This window comes from Rana temporaria, chromosome 5 (genome assembly GCF_905171775.1).
Source record: "Rana temporaria chromosome 5, aRanTem1.1, whole genome shotgun sequence".
Classification (NCBI taxonomy): Eukaryota; Metazoa; Chordata; class Amphibia; order Anura; family Ranidae; genus Rana; species Rana temporaria.
Window position 1 is genome coordinate 20,576,930 of NC_053493.1, and position 12,531 is coordinate 20,589,460.

Genomic DNA, 12,531 nt, shown 5'->3' on the forward strand with positions numbered 1-12,531 from the left:
TGAATGGAAAGACGAGGGAAAAGAAAATGGAAAAGGAAAAGAAAAGAAAAGAATGGAAAAGAATGGAAAAGAAAGGAAAGGAAACTAGAGAAAATAAAGGAAAATAAAAGAAAGCAAAGTAGAGAAAAAAAAAGGAAAGGAAAAGAAATGAAAAGCAAAAAGGAAAGGAATGGAAACAAACAAAAAGGAAAGGGAAAATAAAAGAGAAAAGAAGGAAAAAGAAAAGAAAGTAAAAGAAAAGAATGAAATAAAATAAAATTAATAAATTCCTGAAACTATTTTTATTCTTTTTTTAGGTACAATGTTTTAAAATGCACATGAAGTATAGAGATCCATGAAGCACAGGCCCCCCGGTGTCAGCTCCTATGTCAGCAGATCTCTTTGCCTCCGGTGACTTTGGCTTGTCCTGGTTCTTGGTGAAAGGTAAGCTCGGTGTTGCCGTGTCTCCAGCTTGGTCTTATGAGGAGCAGCGAGTGGTGCTGGTGATGCTGCAGCATTGTACACAGAGACCTCTTAAAGTTTTGGAGAGAGTTTGTGGTCAGTGCTGTGTTGCTAAGCCAGCCCCCGGCTCACATTACACACTATTTATATCCTCTGCAAGCTGTTTCCCCCTTAAAGCAGCTTCATGGGACCACCTTCTGCTGTCTTTAACCTCTCCTACTCTTGACATCTGAGTAGCTCACAGAGAGCAGCTCATCTGGGTCAGTGTAGAAGGTTTAAGCCTAGGAGAGCAGCCACCACTGAGCTGAAGACCTGGATTATCTGATCGGTGCTCCCGTTACTACTTGGAGGGGGGGAGAGGAAAAAAAAAAAAAGCCTATATCATTTTACAGTGAAAAGTGACAGCCGTGTGGAGTTTAATCCTTTTTTCGCAAACTCTCCCGTTGAAACTTCGCATGCCATGGAACACACGTTGTTCGGCTGCCTGCGCAGCCCGCACGCCACCTCGCAAGGCTTGCACCCCTTTTCCCAGTCGTCCCTGGCCCTGCACGGAAGATCCGACCACATGTCCTACCCCGACCTCTCCACGTCTTCGTCGTCTTGCATCATCACCGGCTACCCCAACGAGGAGGGCATGTTTGGTAGCCAGCACCACCGAGGCCACCACCACCACCACCACCATCATCACCACCAGCAACAGCAGCACCAGAGCTTGCAATCCAACTGGCACATTCCTCAGATGTCTTCCCCTCTGGCCTCCCCCAGGCATAGCCTCTGCCTCCAGCAGGATTCGGGACCCCCAGAACTAGGGAACAGCCCCTCTATTTTGTGTTCGAACGCCTCTAACTTGGGCAGTAACAGCTCTTCTGGTTCGGCTTGCGCAAGCGGGGACTATGGCAGGCAGACGCTCTCCCCTTCCGACATGGACAAGAGGACGGCCAAAAGGAAAAGTGACAGCTCAGGTAAGAGAGGGCTTACGATGTACTTGGGGAGAGGGCATCCCGTGACTGGCATCCCAAATCCCTAGAAACTTGCAGAGGTCCTTCAGTTCAGCACCAATAGCAGCGCTGTGATAGAAACTTTAATGGTCTAAAATTATAATTCTTGTTCTCCAAATGATTGTTCTGTGTAAAAAAGAAACTCAAACTATATTTGTTTCAAAATATCATTTTTGGCTCATCGGTTCATTAAATTTTGTAATAGCTGGCCAGATCTATCTATCTATCTATCTATCTATCTATCTATCTATCTATCTATCTATCTATCTGTCGATCTACTAATAAATCAATCTAACTACAATGTATCTATTATCTACCTGCTGTATCTATCTATCTACCTATCTACTATTCAATCAATCAATCAATCAGTCAAACTAACTACAATATATCAATAATCTATTTATCATGTATCTATTATTTTTCTATCTACTAATAAATCAAGCAATCAATCAATCTAACTACAATTTTTCTATTATGTATTTGCTTTATCTATCTATTCTCTCTCCCTCACTATCTATCTATCTAATAATCAACCAGTCTAACTACAATCTATCAATAACCAATCTATCATCTATCTAGTATCTATCTATCTACTGATCAGTCAATCTAACTACATTTTATCTATTGTCTATCTGTTGTATCGATCTATCGATCTATCTGTCTATCTACTAATCGATTAGACAATCTAACTACAATCTATCAATCTATCTATCTACTAATCAATAAATCTAACTACAATGTATCTATAATCTATCTATCTGTCTATCTATCTATCTATCAATTTATCTATCTATCTATCTATCTATCTATCTATCTATCTATCTATCTATCTATCTCTCTATTAGCAATCTATCTACTAATTAATCAATCAGTCTAACTACAATCTATCAATAATCAATCTATCATCTATCTATTATCTATCAACTGATCAATCAATATAACTACAATGCATCTATTATCGATCTGCTATATCTATCTATCTACCTATCCATCTACGAATTAATCAATCGACAATCTATCAATAATCAATCTATCAAAACAAATTGTGGGAAAATAGGCCTAATTTCACACTCTCGGCGCTTATGGGGCTATAGATATTTACAACTCTGCAAATAAAATTATCTACGTCCTATGGCTAGGATATGGATAAAGCAGCTGCTCAAAATAAAACAAAACATGTATACATAGTAAAATAGTGATAAAAATAATGATAAAAATCATCAGAAGTCTCTATCAATAAAATCGATCATCTATCTATCTATCTATTATCTATCTATCTATCTATCTATCTATCTATCTATCTATCTATCTATCTATCTATCTATTATCTATCTATCTATCTATCTATCTATCTATCTATCTATCTATCTATCTATCTATCTATCTATCTATCTATCTATCTATCTATTTATCTATCTATCAACTGATCAATCAATCTAACTACAATGTATCTATTATAGATCTGCTGTATCTATCTATATATCTATCTATCTACTAATTAATCAATCAATCAACCAATCAATCAAACTAACTACAATATATCAATAATCATAATAAAACAAATCAATCAATCTAACTACAATGTATCTATTATAGATCTGCTGTATCTATCTATCTATCTATCTATCTATCTATCTATCTATCTATCTATCTATCTATCTATCTGTCTACTAATTAATCAATCAATCAACCAATCAATCAAACTAACTAACTACAATATATCAATAATCATAATAAAACAAATCAATCAATCTAACTACAATGTACTGTATCTATTTCTTTTTTTTTCTTCCTAACAATCTTTCCATCTAGCTACAACCTTTACATCTATCTCTCTTTATTTAAATACAATTTTATTACTCTAAAATGTTGAAATTTTACTTTTCAAACTAGTAGAAGATTATTATTATTTTACATCTACAATGGGATTTCTATGACTGTGACTGGCAGAGAGCTCCCCGCTGATCTGACAGCTTAACAGCACAACATTCTACAGCGGTAGATTCCATACGATGTGATGGGTCTTTTATTATCTTATTTATAGTCATTTATTCGTTTAGTCATTTTTTTCAAGGATTATGTCCAATATATCAATTCTAGAACAGCTCCGTAACCTGCGATAAGTGCGCCTTCAGGAATACTTCTCAATGGGATAAGCGCCACTTCCGTCTGTTAGATAAAATTTAACATTTTATCAGATAATGCCACTTATAAAAATCAAGTGACGTAGTAACATAGTGAGGTTGAAGAAAGACAAAAATCCATCTAGCGCAACCAATAGTAAAATAACACAAATAGAGAACCTCCATATACGCTATGCTAGACCCATAGATGATCCAGTACCCATAACTGATAGTAAAAGACACAAAGGGGGTTATTTACCAAAGGCAAATCCACTTTGCACTACAAGTGCAAACTACAAGTGCAAACTATAATGCCCCGTACACACCATCACTTTATGTGATGAAAAAAACGACGTTTTTAAAAACGTCAATTTAAATGACCGTATGTGGGGGAAAACGTTGTTTTATGTCTTGTGAAAAACGACCAAAAAAAATTGAAGCATGCTTCAATTTTATGTGTCGTTCTTCAAAACGTTGTTTTTTACTTCACAGAAATTGACCGTGTGTAGAAAAAAACTATGTTTAAAACAACATTTTTAAACCCGCGCATGCCCAGAAGCTAGTTATGAAGCGAGCTTCAATGGAAAAACGTGCTGAACGTAACCTCGCTTTGCTAGAACATTGTGAAAAAACGATGGTGTGTAGGCAACATCGTTTTTGAAAATTGAAGTTTCAAAAACATCGTTTTTTACTTCACAGAAAATGTCGTTTTTTTTCATCACATAAAGTGATGGTGTGTACGCGGCATAAGTGTGCAAAGTGCACATTCAGTGCAATCTTCAATAGCACTTTGCACTTGTAGTTTGCACATGTAGTGGATTTGCCTTTCGTAAAAAAAAAAACAATATCCATATTTTTAAAAAACCTTGTCATGCCTGAAATAGGATAGTGTCCATTAATAGCGGGTATAAATGTGGAGATTATTGCAATGAGAGATTGGATCTCTGCCCGTCATAATAACCCGGCATCGGAGGTTTATGAACGAACGTAAAATAGGCGACGCAAGCTGAAAGCGCCGGATACATTCTGAAAGTTGGACTTTAACACGTTTAGAAAAGATAAAATGACCTTTTGCATCAGGGATAACATTTGCAAAATTGTTTGCGATCGCAATAATTAGGACTTTCATTGTAATAGACTAACAACCTGCCTTTACCCCAACCGGTGGGGATGCGCAATAAGTGTACCTGCCCAGGTACTAGCTGGTAAAAGGTAGATGTAAGGTGACACAAGTCAAATCATAACACAGAAGGGTGACAGCAGGAAAAGACTAAGTGGTCCATCGAGTCTGACCCATATTTATATATATATTATTTTTCAGGGTGTGAAATTACCCTTTGGTAAAAAAAACAACAACATCCTTTTGGTAAAAATTCACATTGCTATTGTCTTATGTCACCACAGGAATCAGTTATTTAATATGTAGTTATATACATATCAGGTTTTTTTTTTTTTTTTTTTTAAGGAATTGTGATTTTTTTTTTCTTATTTTTTGTTCATTAAACATTTTTTTTTCTGTATAGTCAGAAAAAAAAAATACGATTGGGACATTTGGCGCCAAACCACTTAAGTAAAGAGATATTTGTACCAGAACAAGCAAAATGACATAATGATGTATTTAATGTAATAATAAGTTTAATACATGTCATAATAGTTGAACAAAATAAGTGAAATATATATAAAATAGTAAGTGAAATATAAGTGAATATATTATATTTTATATATATTTATAAATAAATAAATAAATATATATATATATATATATATATATATATATATATATATATATATATATATATTACACACACACATTATATATATATATATATATATATATATATATATTGCACACACATATTATATATATATATATATATATATATAACTATATATATTACACACACACATAATGTATATATATATATTCATATTTTTTCAAGATGTGATCTTACCTTTACCTTTTGCAAAAATAATAATAATAATATATATATATATATATATATATATATATATATATATATATATATATATATATATATATATATATATATATATATATATATATATATATATATATATATATATATATATATATATACACATATATATATACACATATATAAAAATATAAATAACTATATATATTACACACACACATAATGTATATATATATATATATATATATATATATATATATATATTATTTTTGCAAAAGGTAAAGGTGAGATCACATCTTGAAAAAAAAAATATATAAATATATAAATATATATATATATATATATATATATATATATATATATATATATATATATATATATATATATATATATATATATATATATATATATATATATATATATATACATATTTTAGCAAGTGATAACCCAATTGAAATGCTAATTAAAAATATCAATAACTTCTGGATAAAAAAAAAAATTAATATATCAATAACACATGAGCAAAACAACTGTTTAATCATCACTATAAAGCTGGCACAACATTTTCTGTACCTCACAATAGCACTTTTTTCTCCAAAATATACACGATTCTGCAGCGAGAAAGGTATGAAACTAGCACTGGAAAAAAAAAAAAAGAAAACTTCTGCTTTATGCCTTTATATTTTCAAAGTTTGTCTGGTTGAATAAAAAGACACAAGTCAATCTAGTAAAACCAATAGGAGAATATATATATATATATATATATATATATATATATAAACAATCCTATATATACAATCCTATACCCACAGTTGATCCAGAGGAAGGCAATTTAAATTGATGCTTTATATCTTTTCCCAAGGGGTGCTACATTTTCATACACACAATTGCATACTTATATCTGTGTTGGAAAAATGAACAAATGCGTTTAGCGCACAACAGAACTCAATTTAGTAAAAATTCACATTGCTATTGTTTTGTATCACCGCAGGGAGTCAGTTATTTAATACGTAGTTACTGTACATACATATAGTTTTTTTTTAATTTTTTTCAGGAATTGTGATTTTTTTTCTTATTTTTTGTTCATAAAACATATTTTAATTATGTGTAGTCATTAAGTTATTTTTTTTTATTCTGTGTAATGTTTTTTTTCTGTGTAGCATTTTTTTTTTTTATTCTGTGTAGTAAGTTTTTTTTATTCTGTGTAGTATGTTGTTTTAGTGTAGTAAGTTTTTTTTTATTCTGTGTAGTGTTTTTCTTTTTCTTTTCTTTTTTTTCTGAGTAGTCAGGTTTTTTTTTTATTCTGTGTAGTGTTTTTTTTTGTTATTCTGTGTAGTGTCTTTCTTTTTCTTTTCTTTTTTTTCTGTGTAGTCAAGTTTTTTTGTATTCTGTGTAGTGTTTTTTTTTTTGTATTCTGTGTAGTAAGTTTTTTTTTTTCATTCTGTGTAGTAAGTTATTTTTTTTTTGATTCTATGCAGTAAGTCACAAATGTAAGTTTTTTTTTTTGCCTCATACCTGACATCTCATAATGCAACCAATATAAACGTGACCCTAATCCTGTTTGCAGTTACTTACATTTTAGCTGCCACTGAGTGATTTACGCATTCGAAGCCCATAGCAGTCTATTGACCCTGGACTTTTTTTTTTTTAAAACATGCCTAATCTTTGCATTAATTATCCTATTATGGCTGGAGTAGACCGCCATTAAGGTGCCATTACATATTTATTTTCAGGGAAGTTATACCCAGTGACACGGTCATTTTTTAAAATAATGCATGCGACGTGTTTTCATTTGTGTCTTAGCGTTGATTCAATTAAGTATTATAGTAGACTCTGGAGTGCTTGTGATTTATCTGATGATTAGCAGGACATTATTATGGTCATTTTTTAATTTTTTTTTGTATTTTGACGAGAATTAGGCTAATGACTGAAGTCATTAACTTCGCTAATATTCTGTAACTGTCTGTGAGATGTCTAGCATCAACATTTTTTAATTTTTTTTTTTTTTTTGGGGGGGGGGGGGCTTTCTATGATTAGTAGTGGTAAAATATTTCAAAATACTTTCAGCTAGTTTTCTGTAATTTTCTTTTTTTTTTTCACATTTTCCAAATCTTATTTATTACTTTATTGTGATAAAAAATATTTCAAAATACTTCCAGCTAGTTTTCTGTAATTTTCTTTTTTTTCTCAAAATTTTCCAAATCTTATTTATTACTTTATTAAAAGCGGTAGGATTTTTATTTTTTTTAGCACAACTTGTTCTGTTTCAACACTTTGAGGCCGGAAGTAATTTTGGAAACATCAATTAGCACAATAGCAACACTATAGCAGACGTGAACATTTCTATAGAGGATAAAGTCATAAGCAGGCACCCCCATTACTGTACTCACAATGCGTTAAAGAAAACTTTTTTTTTTTTTTCAAAAGTATTTTATTAAGAGTAAAGCAGGCCATACACGGTCGAATTTGGAACAAATTTTCTTTTCAAAATCAGAAAGTTTTTTTTTTTTTTTTGTGATCCGATGGCGCCACCATTGATTTTTGAAAAATTCGGCCGACCAAGCCTTCATGTTGCTACAGAAAAGAATTTTCATTGCCGGGATTATTCTTTTTTCTCCGGGAATTTTCTTTTCTAGCACATGCACTTTTTTCTTTTACATTTCTTGCACGATTCTCCCATCATTGATCAGAAAATCGTTTGTTTTTCAAAAAAATTCCAACTTGTCAAATTTGATTGTCGTACGAAAATCGGCCTTTTGCTGCAGCCCACTAACGATGTGAAATTCGTACGAAAACTCTTTGATTTTCGGAAGAAAATTCTTTGATTTTCGGAAGAAAATTCTTTCGAAATTCCAACCGTGTATGGCCGGCTTTAAAGAAATTTTTTAAAGCAGTTGACTTTGGAGGAGATTTACTAAAACTGGAGCACTCAGAATCTGGTGCAGGTGTGCAAAGTAACCAATCAGCTTCTATCTTCAGCTTGTTCAAAGCTATGACAATAAGCCTAGGTTCACATTGGAGCGATTTGTCATGCGATTTGAGAGATCAAATCGCATGACAAGCCGCAGCCTATTGGCGGCAATGGCACTGTTCCAATCGGTGCGACACCGATTTTGCGGCGCCGCACCGATTTGCAAAAGTAGTTCCTGTACTACTTTTTTGCCGATTTCAGGTGCGATTTCTATAGACATCTGTGTATGAAGCCACACAAATGTCTATCAAGTAGCACCTGAAATCGCGCTGACCTTGCTACTTTAAAATCGCGCTACTTCAAGTAAAGTAGCACGATTTCAAAGTAGCATCAGTGTGAACCAGGGGTAAATCCTGGAAGCTGATTACTATTCACAGCTGCACCAGATTCTATGTGCACCAGTTTTAGTAAATTTGTGTATGTGAGTACATTTTTTTTCGATAATATTGACATAATCGGGATAATTTACTAAAGGGTGATGAGAATTTTCACCTAAAAAAATCTTGATTTTTCTTTGAGTACCCAATCATGTGCAGAGGGAATAAATAAGAAGTTTTTGACATGCTAGTCGAATCAAAATTCAGTTCATTGAGTGAAGATTCTTAACAAACACCTTTATTAGAGCAGCCGCCGCACTTCCAAAAGACGCAAACATGATTGGGAAATTTGGCGCCAAACCACTTAAGTAAAGAGATATTTGTACCAGAACAAGCAAAATTACATAATGATGTATTTAATGTAATAATACGTTTAATACATGTCATAATAGTTAAACAAAATAAGTGAAATATGTATATAAAATAATAAGTGAAATATACGTGAATACATATTTTTAAGTGAATAAGTAACTGGTGAAATATATTTTATGATAACATGTATACATTTATAAAATAATTATTTATTTTATTATATTGTTATGTTATTTATTTTCCTTTATTTATATATATATATATATATATATATATATATATATATATATATATATATATATATATATATATATATATATATATATATATATACACACACACACACATGTATTAATTGGAAATCTCCTATATATATATATATATATATATATAATCTATATATCTATATATAAATATATCTATATATATATATATATATATATATATATATATATATATATATATATATATATATATATATATATATATATATATATATATAATATATATATAAATATATATATATATATATATATATATATATATATATATATATATATATATATATATATATATATATATATATATATAGATATATAGATATATATTTATATATATATGTTTGGTTTTACATATATATGTATATATATATATATATGTATATATATTTTTTGTTTTTTTTGTATATATATATATATATATATATATATATATATATATATATATATATATATATATATATATGAGATTTCCAATAAATAAATGTGTGTATGTGTGTATATATATATATATATATATATATATATATATATATATATATTTATATATATTTAGATAATATAGATCTCTCTCTCTCTCTCTCTCTCTCTCTCTCTCTCTCTATATATATATATATATATATATATATATATATATATATATATTTATATTTTATATATGTTTATGGTTTTATATAGATATATATATATATATATAAAATTATAATTTGTACTTTTAAGTACACAATTTACTATCACTGGAGATTGCTAAATCAGGCTCACTTCTGCATAGAAACCAATAAGCTTCCAGGTTTTATTACCAGGCTTAATTGAACAAGCTGGGCTTAAAAGCTCATTAGTTCATTAGTTTCTATGCAGAAGTGAGCCTGATTTTGCACTCTCCAGCGATAGTAAATAAACCCCATTGTGTACTTAAAAGTGGGGTATGCCTATATATATATATATATATATATATATATATATATATATATATATATATATATATATATATATATATATATATATATATGCTTATTTATATTTATTCATTATCTCCCCTGCAACCAGTTTTGTTGCTAAGCATTCACTGCAGGCAACCAATCAGGCAAGGAGCTTAAGCAGGTAAATGCAAATCTAATTATCTGGGGAGTAAAAGTGACCCTTTAGGTAGAATACAAGATGGATTGATTTTTTCCAAAAAATTATTTAAATGAACAAAGCATATTCATCCCAGCACAAACCTTTTATGTAACTCGTATAAATTTTTGATACATAAGAATATTTTCTAAGCACCTCGCATTCAAAAGCGCTGCGCAAACTGTAGGCGCTATATAAGTCCTGTATAATAATAATAATAATAATCAATGACGGTATGCCACAATGTATACAGTTTACAGTAAGTGTATAATGTGTGGTTCATCCTGTATTTTGTACTTTTTCCTGTGTAAGATGTACATAAGGGAAATAGTTATTTCCTTTTTTTGAAGCCGATACCAAGATGTAAAAACATATTTTCGGGGTATTGCTTTGTTAGCAAAGAAGCAGGAACTTGAATATCCGACAATACACGCTGTTGTTTTTTTTTTTCTGTTATGTTTACTTTGATTCACACAAAAAGTGTCACAATTTTTTGTTTTTTAGCATTTCAAAGGAAAAAAATAGTCATTTAAAAATTTTTTTTTTTTACTTCAATACTTTTTTTTATTGTTTCCATACAGATATACAGAAAAATTTACAAATCCAATTTTTTTATATACTTGGTGCATTTTGTGTGCATACAAAGAATTAATTACAAAAAATCATTTAAAATTTAAAGTCATTTAAAATGCTAAAATATATTGTACTGTAGGTAAAATAATGCAACTATGCAAAACCAAATATGTCAAATATAGTACAATATATATGTAAAAGCGCTGCGTAAATTGACGGTGTACCTGTAATAAATAAAATAAATAAATAAAATATAAAAAAAACTTCCATCAGTGCTTTAAGCACAGGTGCTACACATTGTGAACGGATAACTAATGTAGAGGTTGATCTACTGAAACTGGAGAGTGCAAAATCTGGTGCAGCTCTGCATGATAGCCATTCAGCTTCTACCATCAGCTTGTTCAATTAAGCTTTGACAAAAAAAAAAAAAAAATGGAAGCTGATTGGTTTCTATGCAGAGCTGCAACAGATTTTGCACTGTCCAGTTTTAGTAAATCAAACCCCATAATTTGTTTTCTTCGAGCGAGAATTTATTGTTTTGTCCAGCAGTACCCTCTTGTCCTGTACCTTTGATAACTTGGCATGGGATATAGAAGCATACCCAAATATATTGATGGAAGGATGTCTTTGCCGTCCACCTTGCAGAACTGTTCTTCCCCTGAAGATGATGGGAATTTACTCCTGTAAATTATTATTATTATTATTATTATTATTATTAAACATGATTTATATAGCACCAACAGTTTGCGCAGTGCTTTAAAATTACCTTCCAAATTAAAGAAAAAGTCTCTCAGAGTCAGGTAATGTTAAATAAGCCTATCTTATACCCAAGTCGTTTTATTGAAAACTCTACTTGCATATCATTTTTTTTTTTTTTTAAGTTTCAAATTTTTCTTGAGTCATAAATTACATTAGATATGGCTTATAAAATCTAAGGAAGGTTCACTATATATCTATATATAGTTTGGAAAAAAAAAACGAGGAAAGGACGTCCACCTTACATGTTCTTGCCCTAAACATGCACTTTGCAGGTAATTTATTCCTTTAAATTACCCCCCAAAATTAAAAAAAAGACTCTCAGAATCACATAATTACAAATAAGCATATCATTATTTTTTTTAAGAGTTGAAACCATACATTACACTAGATAAGGCATATAAAATTGAAGGAAGGTTCACTATATATCTATACAGGCATACCTCACTTTTAAGTACAAAATGGGGTTTATGTATATAGTTTAAAAAAAAAACATATCGGGGAACGGATGATTTGATGTCCACCTTGCATGTTTTTGTCATAAACATGCACTTTGCAGGAAATTTACACCTTTAAATTACCCCCCCCCCCCCACAAATTAAAAAAAGACTCTAAGGCCCCGTACACACGACCGAGGAACTCGACGTGC

General features: G+C 30.6%; 1 protein-coding gene across 1 annotated transcript in view; it reads left to right on the forward strand.

Moving 5' to 3' along the window:
* Positions 1 to 487: 487 nt before the first annotated feature.
* Positions 488 to 12,531, forward strand: part of MEOX2 (mesenchyme homeobox 2) — a 161,003-nt gene continuing 148,959 nt past the window's right edge. The window contains exon 1 of the mRNA XM_040352253.1: positions 488 to 1,403. Within this exon, the coding sequence (XP_040208187.1) occupies positions 902 to 1,403 (502 nt within the window). The 5' untranslated portion in view covers positions 488 to 901. The remainder of the gene's footprint in view (positions 1,404 to 12,531) is intronic.